Raw genomic sequence first — 20,361 nt, 5'->3', positions numbered from 1 at the left:
ACATTATACATAATACATTTAATATTTATTACAACAGTAAAAATATATATATATATATATATATATATATAAATTATAATTTAGCATTATGTGAAAGAAATATTAACTATTTGGCTGTTTCACCAGCCAGACAATTTCTTTTTGAAGTTATAATGTTTCCTGCAGTGGAAAAAGCTCTTTCAGACGGAGTAGATGTTGATGGTATACATAAATATTTTTTGGCAAGTTTTGAAATCATTGGGTATCTTTTGCTATTTTCAGCCCACCATGTTAATGGACAAGCATTTTTGTTGATACAATTTTCTCTTAAATATTTTTCAAGCTCATTTTGTTGATTAACATCTTCACCACTATCATTTTGGCAAAATAAAATATCTAAAGCAGATACCATGGAGCTTGGCTGATTAATAGAATCATTAACTGAAGAACCTTCATAATTTAATTGATGCATAATAAAATCTTTTAAGGTAATTAAAATATCACTTTCATCATCAAAAACATTTTTAAAACGTGGGTATAAAAGTGAAGCAATATTTAAAAGAAATATAGAATCACTGTGCATTTGACTAAAAAATCTTGCTTAGAACTCTTGTGACAATGTTTCTTTTAATATTTTAATTTTATGTAGGTCAGATACGTTGGGAGTCAAATAGTGTTGGGCAATGCTTTTTAAAATAGGATGTACAGTTGATATTGTTGGAGTTGTTGCAGATGACAAGACTTTAGTAACAAGATCGAGAGGCTTGAGCACTTTTACTATTTGCTTCAATAGCTCCCATTTACTTTCGCTGAGTTCCAGTGATATTGCTGTTGTTCTAGTAGTGGTATTACGATCATTTAAAACTATGCTTATACATTGTCGAGACTCAATAAGTCGTTCAACCATTGCATAAATCGAATTCCATCTAGTTTTAACAGACTGAATTAATTTTTTTCTGGCATTTATAATTTTTTCTGTACTACTTGGAGTGCTTTGATTGCTACTGTTGAGTATTTGAAATGTGAAACGATTGTAGATGCAGTAATTAGTATTTGTTTTATTTCATTTTCTTCCAAGCCTTTGTTGACACATAACTGTAACGAATGAGCGAAACATGTCCTACTTTTAATGTATTATTATTATGTTATAAACAATCCTATTATTATATTGTCAATTATTTATCTCAATCAATATTATTCAACAACATTAACATCTTGTAATCTTGTGTCCTGTGCATTACTAAAATACTTAATATGTATTAACTATTAGGTATTGGGTACTCTCTTGTCTCTAGTAGTCTAGTCTCTTACGGATGTCAGGAACTGAATAAAAGGTCTGATACTTACTTCTAAGCAGAGTACTTACCTACATCTAATATCATATTTCAGTAGTTTTCAAAAAAATTGAGGAAAATGGGAATTTTTACGCAAAAAGAGTTTTCGACAAAATTGATTTTGATTTTTTTATATGGTTGTAACTCAATGTAAATACTTTAAATTTTCACCAAATGTTTTTATTAGTGTTGAGTTTTTTAAATTTTATATTTAATTTTTCCAAGTATTTTTTTTTTCGAATAAACCGGATTTATATCATAATCCGGATTTGGTATTTTAATCCGGATTAAACGGATTGTTACTTTTGTTTCAATCTGGATTGGTAATTCGGATATGGATGGATCCGGATTTTGTGCTCAGCACTAGTAAGAAATAAGAACTTTGCATTTTTACAGTAAGATAGTAAGAAGTTTTTAAAGACTTTGTTGATTAAAACAATTAAAGCTATTTACACCAATTTTTATTTTGATTCAAATTTTGGTTGCTTCTTTATATTTTTAATTTAAATTATTTAAGTACATTTTTATTTACGAAAAGTTTAAAATATTTAAAATGTTTTTAAATCAGTTTTAAAGTGAAAACAGTCATTTTATAGTCTTTCACAATGTAAAACTACACCCTCATACACCCTTATACCTTAATGTGAAAAAACAAACAGGCCATAAATAATCGTGTTGTTATTTATGACCTGTTTTTTTTTTTTCACAATGAGGTATGAGGGTGTTTTTTTCACATTGAGGTATGCTTGGGTGTGACCCAAATACCAGTACTTGCTTTTGCATCTAACTGAATATTGTTAATGAAATATTTTTCAATTCATTTAAACCATAATATAAAGTATTAAAAAAGACTTATTTATATCTATTTTAACCATTTTTTGTTTCAATCATTTGATTTTTCAAAAATTTGTTTTTAAGAACTCTGCAAATAACAGTATGTTGACATAATACCACTATGAACCGCCCTTTTCAAGTTAAAAAAGCAACAATTGATATTTTTCCTTTAAATTTTTTGTTTTTTTAAGCACATAAATTAATTTTTAGTGTGGTAGCTTTAGTAAAAATAAATTAAAATAACATAAAATAAAGTAAAATGAACTTATTTTATGTTTATTTAGGGATTTTACATTCTTGTAAACTTCTTTGTATGAATATGCAGTTCTTTTATAATGTACATACTATTTATAAATTTTTCTATTTATGATAAAACCATTTTGGAATCATTTATTGTTAACATTGTTATTTTTATAATAAAACTTTTAAAAATTCTATTATATATACATTATACCTCATTATCCAAATCTTTTAACATTTGTCGAAGTTGAAACAGTTCACTTGATGTTAATAATATCATATTCAAATGATTCACAATAAGTGATGCAAATTGTAAATCTTCTTTTTCTTGTTGTAAAATTTCAGAAAGTGCACAATAAATATTCTGTGCATTCAACAGTAAACACAAATGCCTAAAATAAAAATTTTTATGAAGTATGTAACTTAAACAAAATTAAATAATTATTTATATGCTAACATATGGTTGATTGTAATATTTCCAAAATGCTAAAATGCGGTTGGTTATAATATTTCTAATATGCTAATATATGGTTTAACAATTTGAATATGCTTTACATGATCTATTTTGATCAACCACAATGCATTCAAAATAAACATGATTGAATGACAAACATCATTCATAATTTTAATCCTTTATTTATTCATTCAGTTAATTTTTGTTTGAAATCATTTACAATTTATTGTTTTTAATATCTACAATTACTTAGTTATTATCAAAACTATACTATAATTATTATTGTTATTATTATTATTATTATTATTATTATTATTATTACTACTTTAAACTATTTTATATTATTAGGTGCAACTCATTGTTTGTGGGGAAAAAAAAACCTATATAATATAAATATAATATATTACACCTCTATTGTTTTAAGAACATATGTAAACTTTAAATGTGTGTTTAGATAAGAACTGAGAGGTCACACTGAAACAACATGCGGCTGGGGGCTACATCAGTACATACATCAACTATTTTAAAGCCTGCTGCTGCAAAGAAGTGCCGCTACATCTACTGAGGGTTTGAGATAGAGCAGCATTTTTTTTTTCATTATTCTAAGTTTTTTCCTTCTTTTTCTAAAAAAGAAAGCTGTCTGCTATAAAGATAAGCAAAACTAGTATTTGCTAATCTAAATATGTTATAGTATACACACACACACACACACACACACACACACACACACACACACACACACACACACACACACACACACACACACACACACACACACACACATATATATATATATATACAGTATGTCAAAAAAGTCTATCACCCCCTGATGGTTTTTCAATAAAAACAAATTTTTATATGCTTAAATATAGATTTTTGACCCGAATTTTTTTTTCAAATATTGAATTTATATCAAAAAACATTTTTATTACAAGAAATTAATATTCTTATACTTAAAACAAAAATTATCCACTAAATTAGAAAAAGTCAAAAAAGTGTATCACCCCTTAAATAATTATTTTGCTAATATAAAATTAATAGTCTATTTGTGCGCCTTTTGCCTTGATGACTGCAAGACATCTTTTAGGCATTGAATTTACTAAGTTTTAAAGCCATTGTGTCAAATTTTTCCCACTCCTCAATGAGAATTGCCTTTAATTGTGACAAACTGGATGGTTTTTGATCAGCTACTTTAATTTTAAAAAGATTCCATAAATTTTCAATCGGATTTAGGTCTGGTGACTGAGGAACCCAATCTAACATCTTAATACTGTTTTTCTTTAACCACTCAGTAGCTAACTTTGATGTGTGATTAGGATCCTGTTTAAAGATAAAATTACGAGAAAAGCCAGCACTTCTGATCTCAGTTTTCACTTCAGAATGTCAGTATAAACCTCTTTTGTCATTATTCCGTCAATGAATTCGAGTATGCCAACACCACTCCAAGCAAAAAAGCCCCAAACCATCATTTGACCTATGATAAGAGGAAAAAATAAGTTAGAAGTATATAATAATAAAAAAATAAGATAGAAGCGTTTATAAAAATAGAAAAAATAAGTTAGAAGCGTCCTTTTCATGGCAAATTTTTAACAGTACCCATTTTTTTATATTTTCTAATGATATTTCCTACACTATTAGGCTTAACATGGACTATTTTAGAAATAGTTTTATATCCCTTTCCACTTTTATAGTGTCCCAGGATCAGTTTTTTTACCTGAATCATGAATTTCATATCTTTTCGCCATAATTTTCTCTTAAGAACCTAAAAAGAAAACAAACTTTGCCAAAAAAATTAGTTAGAATAACTTCTATCAATCAAATTTGATTGTTTTTGGCTTATTTTCTGCAATTTTACTAATTTAAACAACAGAAAAATTAAAAAATGATTAGGGGGTGATACACTTTTTTGACTTTTTCTAATTTAGCGGATAATTTTTGTTTTAAGAATAAGAATATTAATTTCTTGTTATAAAAATGTTTTTTGATATAAATTCAATATAAAAAAAAAAATTGAGGTAAAAAATCTAAATTTAAGCATATAAAATTTTGTTTTTATTTAAAAATCAACAGGGGATGATAGATGACATACTGTTTATATATATTGTTGGAACTCGCTATCTGACGAATCAGTGAACGCAGAAACATCAACCCATTCAAGAATCAGCTAGACAACCTCCAGCATAGTTGCTACAGTGGCTTATCCTCGGATGAGTTACTTCGTGTGAGCCGATAAGCTCGCATTACAACTTATTATAACTAACTAACTATATATATATATGTATACTATATATAGTAATTCAATAATATACTAATAATATACTAATAATATACAATAATATATTAATTCAAGTAAAAATTGATACCTGATTATAAAAGGCCCTCTATTTTCAAGAAGTTGTCTATCTGAGTTAAATATCCTAAGCAAGCTTGTCATAAACTTAGTAAAATGTGTATTCAGAAAGTTTTGCTGAGGTGTAGGTTTATCAGAGATTTCATATGCCACACCTGTAGGTTTTCTCGGACTACCTGCAGATGATGCTGAGATGTCGGCTAATACTTCCAAATCAAGTAACACAACCTAAAAAAAAAAAAATTTTTTTTAACTTTTATCTTTTTTTAAAGTTATAAATATATATATTAGGGATATGACTTTTTAATTTTTTTTCAAATAAAATGTTTCCTGTATCATAAATCGATGAACTTTTACCTAAAATCATGAAAAAAGGCCCAAATAGCTTTCTGCAACAAAAAAAGGTCACCCCCAAAATAAAAATTTGATTTACCATTTTTATACATTCATTTTTGACCGATGTTTTAATCTTAAGCTTAATTCTCAGCTTAATTCTATTTATTTCATTATTTTGTTATGAATTTATAAATATAACGCCACACGTTACCATGGCAACGAAACGGCCGTGTGCCGGCAAATACTTGGAATTGTTATGTGATGACGTCATTAAGTTACCACGGTGATATAGACGACTGTAACAGACTGTAGAAGATTATAGAACTTAGTAGAACATTCTGGAAGCTCTAAATAATTATATAAGCGAGCTGCTGTCAGAGCTCAGTGTTGATAATGTGAATAGTTCTATGAAGTACTCTGCGTGTAACTGAGCTAATAAGGAACTACTGTAGCGAACTAAAGACGCTGTAAGTGTACGAAGTATAAGTAGTTGTAGCATTATCGTTAGGATACGGACTGGATTATCGAACTGTTATCAACATTGACTGGATTATCGAACTATAATTGGATTACTATACAGTTAAAGTATTTTATTAATTAAACGACTTTATTAAACGGATATTTACGCTCAGCTATCCGTAAAGTCGTAACAATATTATATGATGTCTCACAAGAAAAGTCATACCACAGTAACAAAGAGCAAGAAGACTTGGACTAAAAATTTGGTGAGATTTCAAGAGTCACACAGAAGAAGAGGAAGCGTGGCTGTAGAAGAACATTCACTCGATGAAAAATCCAGAATACCACTTCAATTGCAGATCGTAGGAAGATACCAGTTTCTCGGAGCATATGTTAAAGGAAGAAAAGAACGAATAGACCAAATTTCTAAGGAAATTACAAAATTGTGGGACAATAAACTGAATTTTCCACGTGTGTCTGATCAAGTGATAAGAGCAAAGCTTATGAAGGTGCTGAAGGTCTATGATGAATGTGTCAAGCGTGGAAAATATGATGTTCTCAATGCATTATTTGACATCACGAAAGTGAATGGCCAGTGGTTATCCTCGGAAGATGAACGTCTATACCACCTACAAAAAGAAAGTAAAGGACAGGTGGGGTACTCAACAGGACAAGTGGCAAGTAAAGAAACCATTCACCCTTCCAAGAGAAGGAAAGTCCAGTCTGGAACAGCAATACCTTCCACATCACAAGTCCTGTCTACCACAGACAGTGGTACTGAATCTGAAAACTGCAAAAGTAAGAGTGAAGATGATGAAGACGACGACGGTGATAAAGATGATGATGAGGACACTCAGAAAAAAACTAGAAAGCACTACAAAAGTAAATTTGCTGTAAGTATGGTTACATCAAGTGGAGTTTCCACAAAGAAAGCTGCTAAAATATGCAATGTATTATCACAACAAGGTATTGATATTCCAACTCCAAGTCAATCAGCAATTTACAAGTCCATATTCAAAGAGGCAGGTAAATTAAAAAAAGAAATGATACAACAACTTAAAATGGAACAGTGGTCCTTACACTTTGACGGCAAACGAATAGATGATAAGGAATATCAGGTAGTTGTACTTCAGAATGAAAGAACTGACGTGAAACTTGATGCACTGCGTTTAAAAGATGGCAAAGCTGAAACTGTTGCTGAAAAAATTGCCAAACTTATTGATGAATACAATTTGTGGAATTCAATTAAGATGATCATTACTGATACAACAAACGTCAATACTGGGAAGAGAAATGGAGTTGTTGTGAAGTTGCAACGTATGTTTAAATTAAAGGGTGTCACAATACCACAATTTATCGGTTGTCAGCATCACGTACTAGACAGGATTCTCCGTCTGGTGATGGACGAAGAACTTGGGGGTGATACCAAATCTCCAAACATTGAATACCCATTTGTGTCTGAACTGTTGAATAAGTATGATGAACTGAAGGATAAGTTTGTGAATGGAACTGTAGAAATTCTTGATAAATCAGGGTGGAGAGACGATATGAAGTTTTTGTACCATTTAACAAGAGTGTTTAGGTTCTATGAAGAACAAAGAAACTTCCCTCTGATTCACTTTCAGAACATTCCTGATATGAGCAATGCCAGATGGAACTCAAGAGCCATTCTCGCCATTCTGGCGTTCATTCTTATGCCTGAAGCGAGAAAGAATTTGGAGAAGGTTTGCAGGTTCATTTCATATGAGTGGGCAGAACATTGGTTTAGTAGTCAAAAGTACAATGACAATGACTTCAAGAATTTATCTGATGTATTGAAGCCTTACAAAAAGGCATTGCAGTCATTCAAAAATCACTGGAAGAAAGAGCCATCCGTCATCGACATACCACGAAGTAATCAGATAGCTGAACGTGCAATCAAGGTGATGCAAGACCTGTATGCTTCCTGCAGAAAGAAAGACAAACTGCAACTTCGATTCATTCTAAGTAATAAGCGCTAGACTCTTTATGAGACGTGAGCATCATGTGACCCATGTACTAAACACAGTAGGCCTATAGACACAGACAGTTATGTATATTGTTGTACTAGACGCTTTGATACTGTTAATTTTGTAATACTTGTATAATTATATATCACATAATGTTTTTTGTTATATCACAGTACATGTTGCATAAATAAATAAAATAACAACAGGAGTATGACTCTTACAACATCTTCAGCCTTTAATATTCATTTACTGTACAAAAGTGTACCTATTGAAAATTCGATTTTTTGGTTTTGGGGTGACCTTTTTTCAAAATATGTCAAAATGAAACATCTATTCGTTCTTTTTACATAAAAGTTCATTGAATTACGATACAGGCCTAGTAGGTTGCAAAAAAGTCATATCCCTAATATATATATATATATATATATATATATATATATATATATATATATATATATATATATATATATATATATATATATATATATATATATATATATATAGTAATAATATATAAAATTATAATATAAAATTTTGGATATGGGAGCGCGCGCAACATTTTTTTAATGTATTAGGGTATTAGAAGAGACGTGAATAATTTTTTTTTCTTAAAAAGTTCATCTAGTGTGGGCGCAGGGCATTTGAAAAATGTCAGTTTTACAAAAATCTTATCATATTGGCATTTTTCGGCCTTTTTTATATTAGCCAAAGGAAAGGCTATTATTAAAAAACAATCAGACATAATATAGACATAAAAAAATATATATATATATTCGGTGCTACTTTTTTAATGCTATACAAACACGATAGACGTAAGAAAAGTTGGCTACCATTATGGATTTTACAAAAAAATTCTACTTATAAATTTTAAAAATGAGAGCGTGCGTGATATTCTTTTTATGTATTAGGATATTAGAAAAGACGTGAATAATTTTTTTTTCTTCCTAAAAAGTTCATCTATTGTGGGCGCAGGGCATTTAAAAAACGATAGTTTTACTAAAAATGCATCAAATTAGCACTTTTCTGTCCTTTTATTTAAGCCTATGGTGATGCAATCATCAAAAAACAACCAGATATAATATAGACATTAAAATAAAACATAATTTGGGGTGCTACTCTTCATAAAGTCATAAATAAAATATATAAAATGTCATCTAAAAGATACAATATATTTAAAGTTCAACTTATTTACTGTGATCATAAATAATCAAAGCAAAACATCAAAAAATTAATATTGCTTAAATTAATTTAAATAGATCTTTTTTTGATTGGTTCACGGGCATGATTTCTCGATGTGCTAATGTTGCTCTTATGAACCCATCTCTTCTATCTTTTCCAAATACCAATTGAGAAGCTCGTGTGACTTCTTGGACACATCGTTCAATAGCTTGCCCATGAACAGGAAAACAAGGTACATACATCGGAATATCATTGTATTTTAAAAGTTCATCCTTTGACAATAAACATGTAAGTAAAGGTTCGTGAACATCCAAGCTCCAATCAATTAGATCAAAAAGTGATTCAGCATTTTCATTATGTATATGATGTTTTCTACTTCTTACACTAGTGTTTCCGTATTTTAAATCTCCTCTTAATTTTAAAATTGTTTCAACTGCAAATTGTCTTTCTGTTTTTTCTAGACTACATAACAACGTTTGAAGAACATTTTCACTATGAGCATTCCATGAAGAAGATAAAACGTAGGGCATTACAATGTCTTTAACTTTAAGTCTTTGATGACAAAGAAGTTTTAACTGCTTGAGTATATGATTAGGCCCTTCAGTCCACTTCCACTTTACTTTGATTTCAAACCAAAGTGGCGCATAAACACCAACAATAAACTCCACCAGAAGTTGCAGATTATATGTTTCTTCAACTGAAAGTACGATTTCGGAGCACCAAAGTAAACATATTCTATTTGCAAAATTCAACCGTCTTGCATGCGACCAATTTCTTTACTTTTAAGATTTTCCGGAAAAACCCCAGCATTAATTGCATGGGTAATTTTATAAAGATACTTTTGATCATCTGATAGCGACTTTACAACTTCAGAGTCAAGTTCTATTATTGCATTAGGAAATTCAATTTTTACTATGCTATCTTTGACTTTGAAGCTAGTTGCCTTACCTATAAGTTTTCCAATAGAACCAGAAAAATTATTTTTAGACGTAGTTTTTCCATCAAGCTGAATCATTAGATGTCGGAGAGATAGTTCATTTGTATGAAGAGCACAAATTATCCACATTAATTTTTTATCCAATTTATGTTCAAGGAAATGGATAACACCTCCTTTCCAACCAGTGTTTAAATTTGTTGAGTCTGCACCAATGGCAACTAAATAGTCTCCGACATCATGATTCACAATCCATTCATAAATATTATCGGCTATTTGCTCAGCTGCAGTCTCTACTCTTTCCTCAGAATTGTTAGTGAAATGAAATTGGTATTTTCCTCCAGGTTCAGAACAAACTGAATAATGTTCTTCTTTTTTTTCCAATGGGTGTAATTTTCCATCTTCTTCTTCTCTCATGTACTTAGTCAAATCTTTTCGTCCATCAAAAAATATACATTGAATATTATCATTCATCGCTACTTTTTCAGCTCTACCTCGAATTTCTTTCATTAACTTAGTCTTACTTCGTTTTATTTTGTTGTGATCAACGAAAATATCAGTATTTTTCTTTAAAAAATTTGCATCTTTTGCAGAAGCTAAAGTAGCAGTAGCTATGGCTGCTGCAGCTCTGTTAGATACCCCATACCTAATAGCTGCTTGAGAAACCCTGGTAATATCTAAGTAATTTTTTTTCAAACTGAAGTCAACTTTTTCTGTATTATCTGCATTTTTGTTGCCAATGTCCAAATCGTCTGTTGTTTGAAATTCTACTGCTAAAGGAGAAAATAAATTATGTTAAACAATTTTAATGAAAAAAATTTATAATCAATTTATACTCAACTTTTTAATTCACAGTTTAAACAAAAATTGACAAAAATATTTTTAGTATTTTAGCATTTACTTTTTTTTGTAGTTCTCAGTTTTCTAATGTCTTTTGCAATCTTCCATTCAAGGACAAGTTTATCGACTGCGTATTTTTCTGAGACCAACGGGATTGTAGAATTTGCTGACATCCAAATACTTTTCATTTTAATAAATATTTGTATACACATACATCTTGTATTCAAATGTGTAACTGATCTATCACGCAACAAAATTCCATACCGTAAACTATCTCTCAGCGTAGGCAGCTCTGATAAACAAAGTTCGAGTCCATTACCCAATAGCTCATGCAATTTAGGGCATTTTGACATTGTTTGAGCTCGAGTAGATTTAGCCATTTATAGCAATGAAATTGATGTTATGTTTGTTAAGAAATATTGGTACTTTTTGTAGTAGGTAAAAAAACGACTTTTATAAATATGTTATAAATTTGTTAATTACATTTTTATTACAATATTTAGGATGCCAAAGTGATCATAAATAAATAAAACTCGTTTAAACCGCAAATCGTCAGGAAACTATTATCTTAGTAATTATCCTACAAATAAGCTATTGGAACTTTATAAAAATAAAAAATCCTACACCATTTCCTGTATTTAAATAATTTTAATGGTTTTTATAATAATAATGGAAGGGAGGATATAAGTCCAAAGCCCACAAAGTTTGATGAATATGTTTCACGATTCACCTCATTTTATACTAGTAGCATTACGCACATTGAAAATAACAACAACAAGTTTTGTATGCTAATTTTTTTTTAAAGTTTTTCGTAAAACTGTCGTTTTTTAAACGCCCTGCGCCTACAATAAATGAACTTTTTAGGAAAAAAAAAATTATTCACGTCTTTTCTAATATCCTAACACATAAAAAAATTTTTACGCGCGCTCCCATTTCTAAAATTTATAAGTAGATATTTTTTGTAAAACTTTTTTTACGCCTATCATGTTTGTATAGCATTAAGAAAAGTAGCACCGAATATATATATAATTTTTTATGTCTATATTATGTCTTATTGTTTTTTAATAATTGCCTTTCCTTTGGCTAATATAAAAAAGGCCAAAAAATGCCAATATAATAAGATTTTTGTAAAACTGACATTTTTCAAACGCCCTGCGCCAACACTAGATGAACTTTTTAAGAAAAAAAAAATTATTCACGTCTCTTCTAATACCCTAATACATAAAAAAAATGTTGCGCGCACTCCCATATCGAAAATTTTAAAAGTACGACCCACCCTAATATACAGTCTATATATATATAATAATAATAAAAGTAATTTATCGGTAGACAGTGCAAAACAGTTGCTAGAAATGCCATATTGGTAGACAATACAAAAGTAGAGCAAGTTTGTATTATATTGAATAATAAAATAATAATTAAATTTGAAACATAACTCGGAGTTTCATGCTTTATGTGATCATCAGACGTTACAAACAACCATCTGTAAAGGTTGTTTGTAACATCTGATGATTGCATAAATTGTGATACTCCGAGTTATGTTTCAAATTGAATTGTAAATATTATATATATATATATATATATATATATATATATATATATATATATATATATATATATATATATATATATATATATATGTATATTATATATATATATATTATATATATATATATATATATATAAATATATATATATATATTATATATATATATATATGCATATTATATATATATAAATATATATATATATTATATATATATATATATATATGTATATTATATATATATATGCATTTTATATATATATATATATTATATATATATATATATGTATATTATATATATATATATGCATATTATATATATATATATATATATATATATATATATATATATATATATATATATATACATATATATATATATATACACACATACTATTCCTTTTTAAAGTATAATAACATAAAAAAGTTAAAGAAATTTAAAACTAATATATATATTATATATTTTCATACAATTTAAAATATCACATAAATGTGAAATTTTACATAGTATAAAAATATCATTTAAATTATCTATGTTTTGTTATCGTATCATAATGAACTTCTCATATAAAATGATGTGAATATTCAGTGTTTTTAACTACATCTATTTCAATTTATATACTTAAAAATGTTGTTTTTTAATTTGACTTCATATTTGAAATCAATAAAAATAATTTAGATCCCTACCACATCCCTGGTAGTACCGCACTTAACTTAATTCTCCGCGCAGCAGCAGCAGCCTTGTTTGTGGAGGTTCGTGTTTCAGAGTTATAGAGCAAATAATTAAAAAAATATATATACATATATATATAAAGATTGATTTTGTCAAACTTTGTAGATAATTTTTAATTTAAGAGCTTTTTACATATACATATACTCAGGGTTATAACACTCATGGTTTGCATTTTTCATATTTTCTTAAGTGTAAAAAACATTTTAAAATTATTAATTAACATTTTAAAATTACTTTATTAAGCTTAATAAACAAGGCAAAACCACAATACTTCCACAGCACAGTACTTCCAGGTGCTTCAAGAATCATGATGGTATAAAAAATTTAAATGTAACCAGTGGTAAAATTAAATATTACTACACCTTTTCAAGATGTAATTGAGAACTTGAAAGTTGTAATTAAGAAAAGTAAGATGTAATTAAGAAATACAACATGTAATTTAGAAGTCACAATATGTAATTAAAAAAACACAACATATAATTAAGAAATTTTAAAATGTAATTGAGAAAGCCAACATATAAATACGAAATGGCAATATGTAATTTGAAAAACAAAAGTTGTATTTAAGAAATCGTAATATATAAATGAGAATACATTGTTTGTAATTGCAAATTCAATGTAAGCTTTAAGGTCATTATAAAAGATCTTCTTGGACATGCACTTTAATAAGTTAATAATATTAAACTTAGCATTTGTATTCACCAGCAATACAGTAATACAGCAATGGAATTGAAAGATATTTGTCAATGTTATTTGTCAATACACTATGAATAGAAAGTCTGTTATTAAATTGAATCCGTGCAAGCATTTATTACACCAAATTTGTTTACAACCACTTCTGGAACAACCAGTACCACCTTGTCCAATTTGTAGACATGAAATACATACAACTGAACAAGTTGAAAGAAAACATTACATTTTATCTTCATCAAATGATAGAAGAAGAGTAATTGAATGTACTGAGAGAAACGACGATTGGGTTACTCTGGCGCAAACTTTAGGTGTGAAATATTAGACAGCATACAATTGGGTACACAGCGGAAATTTAAATTTTATTGCAAGAGGTAGTTTTAAGCCAAAAAAAAATCACCAATGATCAAATCAAAGAAACACTAACATGGATTGAAAGTGACTGTCAGTTGACATTGGTGGCCATTAAAACAAGGATATTTAAACAATTTAATATTAGCATCAGCACAACCACAATTGCCAATTACCTCGAAAGCAGACTATTTTCATTTAAAAAAGTGCACAAAGAGCCTTCTACAATAAATAGTAATAAAATCAAAAAAGAGCTGAATATGTTTGGAACATTAACGAACGCATCACAAATGGTCAACAGATAATTTGGTTGGATGAAACAAATTTTAATCTTTTTTGTAGAAAAACGCAAGGACGTGCCAAAAAGAGGAAAAGAGCAATAAGGAAAATACCTTCTTCAAAAGGTGCAAACATACATTTGATTGCAGCTATATCAACAACAAATGTCGTCATGATGGAAACTCGTAGAGGATCATTTAAAGCAAATTCTTGTAATGAGTGGATGTTGGCTTTATTTAACCAGTGGGTTACATCCAGGATTCGTTTAGAGAATTCGGTCATCATAACAGACAATGTTCCATGTCATGCTCGTTTGGAAAGAGTGTTTGAAAATTCACCGGCTCAGTTGTTAGGATTAGGACCCTACAGCTCAATGTTAAACCCAGTGGAAGCTATCTGATCCAAAATAAAAATAAATGTTAAAAATGTTATTCGCATTCCACCTTTATTCATTCCACGTGAGCGTGACATGGAACGTTCAGTGCTGGGATTATGGAACAACGAATGCAGTATTTAGAAAGAATTGTTACTGCGGCAAAAAATTCAATAATGGGAGTTGATTATACACGCACTGTACAACATATGACCACGCATAACGCAATGATTTTAAATATGGAAAACATCCAAGTCGGTGCTTAACGGAATATTGCAATGATTTTTAATGACATTGTTTAAATTTAAATTTTAAATTTTTATGTAAACAAACTATTTGTGACTTATTTATTATTCATCTGAAATCTCAATTAAATATTTCACAAACATGCCTTTTTCATGACTTTTTATACTTTATTGATATTATATTATTATTTCCAGTCTTAAATTACAAAGTACATTAGGACTGCAAAATTCAAAATACAAAGAACTTTGTATTTTTTATACTTTTCTCAATTACAACGTAATTGAGAAAAGTATAAAAAATACAAAGTATAGTAGTTACTTGTTACCACTGGTAACCACTGGTAACATTTATATTTTTATGATTATAACACAAATGTTACCAGTAGAAAAATGTTGCCAGTAGTAACAAGTATAAAATATTACCAATAGTAAACAGTAATACAAAAGCTGTAAGCTTATAACTTAGTTTATAGTTTTTGAAATTTTTCAAACTTAACTCAAATACTAATGTAACATAAACTGGAAGAATTTTTTGACTAAATTATAACAAAAATAAAAATAAAAATGAGCAAAACAAACCTCGTCAGAAGGATCTGAAAGTGTCTTTATTAAAGCAGGAAACAACTGCTCAATATGGCGGAAAAGCTGTCAAAAGAATCAAACAAAGTAAATAACTTTATATTAAAAATTATTCAATTATTCATAAAACCAAAAAACTAAAAAATGTACTGTTATATGATGTCTGCAATATATATTTTTGCTTACATATTGGTGATTTTTAAATTGAATTTTGATCAAGAAACAATATAGATATTGTTGCATTGTCATTATAAATATATTGTCCATTTGAAATAAGATTTATAAAGCCAACTTTGATGTTTCTAATCTTGATTTCTTAACTTAATCTTGAACTTTTAAGTTTGATGATTCTAACCAAACTGTATAGTTTGTGTACTAAGGAAATTTAAGTTTAAACCGATTTGTTTGATCAACCAAAAATGTGTTTTATCCAAAAGTTTATCAATTATCTCAAAATAGTGCATTATAAATGAAAAAATAGAAAAAAACATTGCACTCATAAACATAATAATTTGCATCTATCTACTATAGTGCATAAAGATATAGGGGAGATGGAGATCTGTGGGGCAGCTTGATCTTTTTGCGCTACATCATCTATTAATAATTATCTGCGTGACGTCATAAGTTGCTGTCCGCATAGACTTCCAGCAATTTATTTTCGTTGTTGTTTTGCAAAAATAATAATTTTACAATTTTAAGAAATAAAAGTTTGATTTTCGCGATAAAAGGTAAATTTGATGAACATGAGAATTATTTATATATTTTTGTTGCTATGTTAAATATTTGTAAAATATCAACTGGAGTCCCTATGTGTTTTATTGACCTATATTTTATGGTATGATTTTGGGGTCGCATGTTATTTATCGGCGAGATACAGCCATTGTTACATGATGTATACCTATAGGGGTTCCTTGATCTCTCTAACATGGGGCTGGTTGATCTGAGGATCAAGGTGCCTTATACTAAAATTATAATAATATATGTTTAATTTGATCTGGTTTTTGTGTATTTGATTACATTAAAATAACTATTGAAATGCATTCATTGCAATAAGAACTAATATTTTTATTTGCTAGATAAATAAAATTAACAATATTTAGATAAAAAGGTAAAATTATTCTTTAAAGATATAGTAATAATACTCGATTTAAATTTGTTGAATTTTTGATAGACATTAATTTGTATCATATTGCATCAAATCCTAAAAATGTTTTTGAATTTGTTTTCAATATTTTAGATTTGGCATTGACTGAAAATGGTAAGAAGTAGAATTTGAAAGACAGATAGAGGAATGATACCTCCAGAAACAATGAGAGCCGCTGTAAATGAAGTTTTATTGAAAAACAGGCCTGATAACCAAGTTGCTCAAGAGTTTAGTGTCGATCGTATGACATTGAAAAGATATGTTAAAAAGCAACGGCTTAATCCGGATATTACATTTAAACCGAGATTTAATACACGACAGGTCTTTACTGAAGAAGAGGAAGATTCGTTATCAAATTATTTGCTTCAAGCGTCGAAGTTGAACTATAGCCTTTCAACGAAAACAATTTGCAAATTAGCATATGAAATGGCTGTTGCTAATAATAAAGTTTGTCCGGATTCATGGATCAAGAACAAAACGGCAGGCATCGATTGGTTACAGAGCTTTATGAAAAGAAAACCAGAATTATCTCTACGAGCACCAGAAGCCACCAGCTTTGCAAGAGCGACAGCATTCAACAGATTCACTGTTAGTGAATTTTTTCGGAATCTCCGGGAAGTGCGGAATGTCATCAGTTTGGTTTAGGAAGCATTTACAATGTAGACGAAACGGGACTAACAACCGTACAAAAACCTGTCAAAGTTAATGCTAGTAAAGGTGTCAAACAAGTAGGTAGTATAACATCGTCAGAAAGAGGAACTCTCGTGACAGCTTGCTGTGCTGTAAATGCAATCAGCAATTTGATACCACCACTGTACGTTTTTCCGAGGGTGAAGTTTCGGGATTTCATGATCAAAGATGGCCCATCTGGATGCGTAGGATTTGCTAATCCATCTGGTTGGATGACATCAGAGATCTTTGTCGAATGGTTAAAACATTTCATCAAACATTCGCACTGTTTGAAAGAGTCCAAAGTTCTTCTTGTGTTAGACAACCACGAGAGTCATATATCTGTGGCAGTCCTCGATTTGGCGAGAGAAAACAGAATAACTATGCTTAGTTTTCCACCACACTTTAGTCACAAGCTGCAACCGTTGGACAGATCTGTGTATGGGCCTCTGAAGAGGTATTATAATGCAGCATGTGGCAATTGGCTAGTCAGCAGTCCGAGACTGATGACTATTTATGACATTGTTCCGATTGTGTGTGAAGCATATGGTAAATTTTTTACAAAATCAAACATTGAGTCAGAATTTAAAGTTGCCGGAATCACACCATTTAACCCGGACATTTTCACAGATGACGAATTTCTGGCAGCATCAGTGACCGTGCAGAACCTACTCCTCCTACTGTTGAACATCCAGAAATCATTGCAGATATTGCAGAAACTATTGTATCGAACCCCAATGAAAATCTAAATGGAAATGGCTAGCTTGGATGAGTGAGACTCTTCTGAATTAGCAGGACCATCTGTTGCCAAAGCAGGATTATCTGTCATAACACCTGAAGTTCTGAGACCCTTTCTGAAGGCTCCACCCAGAAAAAAACAATTTAAAAGTAGGCAACAAAAAACAAGAATTTTGACAGACACTCCTGTTCGAAATGAGATTTGTTTAGCAAAAGAAAAAAACAAAACAAAAAAACCGACCAAAAAAAAAGTTTCAAATGTTCAGAAAAATTTAAAAAAGACCACAACAAAACCTAAAACAAAAAGTGCTCCTACAAGACTTCAGTTTGAAGAACCCGATGATGAGTTTAAGGAAGAGTTGAGACTTCGAAAGATAAAACGTATCAAGAAAAAAAATGCTACAAGTGCAGCTGTTGAAGACAATGAGCCAATGGAACTTTCCGATGATTCTGATAATATTGATGGCCTACCACCACTTGAAAGTGATGACAGTGAAAATAATCTTGATGTGATATCTTCTCACTAGATAGTTGAATCATCATACCTGAACTTTGACTTTGATGCACTGAATATGGAGGATTTTGTTGTTGTTAAATTTGATACGAAAAAGAAAACGATTCTTTATGTTGGACAAATCTGTGAAGAAGAAAATGTGCGAATGCTTAAATATTTGAAAAGAGAAAATTTAAAATCATATAAATTCATCTCTGTCAGTGAGCAACTATATGAGTTTATCAGAGATTTTTCAGTTTTTGCAAACATTTCTTAAGATTTCTGATGAAAAAACTGTTGCACTAAACTTTAAATGTGAACCTCTCAGCAGAAATGTGCAGAACTATCTTTTTAATTATGCTTTATTGCCAACATTTTATTGATTTTGTAAAAAACTGTTTATAGGATCAAAGTGTCCCATAGTGCAGATCAAGGTGCTCCATATACGGGGCACCGTGATCCTTTGTAGGTGATGTTATAAAGTTGAGTTTTAGCTTACTAAATATTATTTGTACCAAAATTAGCTTGTTGATTTGAATAAAGAAATAAATATTCTTTTTAAAATATTGAAAATAGTAGTGTTGTCTGCAATGGTTTTCAAGTAATCAACCATAAACCCTGAAAAGGATCAAGGTGCCCCCATCTCCCCTACATTAGCCAACTTTTGTTGCTTATTTTATTCCATATAGGTTTTTCAGAAAAGAAGAAAAAAACAAAGAATCATGAAAAAAATGATTGCTGCCCCAACCTAAACCCTTAGTTGATGTAGCACTTCTTGCATGTGATCTCTTATTTAGTCATTTGATGTATGTACCGAAGCCCCAGGCAGCAGGCTATTTCATTATGACATCAGTCTGCTTATCTAAACACGCAATATAACCTATTTATATATTTTTTTGAATTATTATTTAAATTATTATTTAGTATAATATTATTATAAACTATGTTATTACTAGATTCAATTGAATATTTATTTAAATTTCAGTTCACCCATGAGAGAATCATAGAGTGGTGATGCATGTTTTTTAAGTGTGTTTTGTTGGTTGGCAAATAAAAATATTTGCTAATCAACAAAAATCTGTTGATTATACCAAGATCCATGAGCAATGTTTCTTAATATAACGAACGGACTGTGTTCTGAATTTGTTTGTGTTCATGTTTCATTTAAAAGATCTAGACTAAGAAAGTTCTTTTTTTTTTTCTTTTTTTAAAGCAAGAAAGCTGGCCAAAAGATTTGAATATCTTCAAATTATATGAATCAGGAAAACAAATTTAGAAGAGAGAACTCCCAAGTGCAGAAAAAGAATAAATATAACATTTTTAATCACCAAGGAAACAATTTGTGAAAAAATGCGAATTAACAGAAGAAACAAACACTATCAACAGATGTAACTTAACAGATGTGACTTAACAAAATAATGAGTCATAAGCTACTAAAGTTTGTTAGAAGAAACAAAATATAATACCTCATTTAAACAAAAATAAAGTATACCTCATTTGAAGAGAGATTTTGTATATTTACAGATACAAAACTTAAAAAGCTTTAAAAGGCTACTGCATCATTAAACTTAAGTCTTTCATACTACCTAACCAA

At 29.5% G+C, this 20,361-nt stretch overlaps 1 protein-coding gene across 1 annotated transcript in view; it reads right to left on the bottom strand.

The window, feature by feature from the left end:
• LOC100212842 (protein VAC14 homolog) overlaps positions 1–20,361 on the bottom strand; it is a 67,123-nt gene that overhangs the window by 11,050 nt on the left and 35,712 nt on the right. The window contains exons 10-12 of the mRNA XM_065820007.1: positions 15,724–15,789; positions 5,205–5,419; positions 2,602–2,779 (exon numbers count right to left, since the gene is read on the bottom strand). Of these exons, the coding sequence (XP_065676079.1) occupies positions 2,602–2,779; positions 5,205–5,419; positions 15,724–15,789 (459 nt within the window). The remainder of the gene's footprint in view (positions 1–2,601; positions 2,780–5,204; positions 5,420–15,723; positions 15,790–20,361) is intronic.

Source organism: Hydra vulgaris, chromosome 15, assembly GCF_038396675.1.
Source record: "Hydra vulgaris chromosome 15, alternate assembly HydraT2T_AEP".
In the NCBI taxonomy this organism is placed as follows: domain Eukaryota; kingdom Metazoa; phylum Cnidaria; class Hydrozoa; order Anthoathecata; family Hydridae; genus Hydra; species Hydra vulgaris.
Note: the sequence above shows the minus strand (reverse complement) of the source record. Positions and strands in the feature narration are given on the sequence as shown.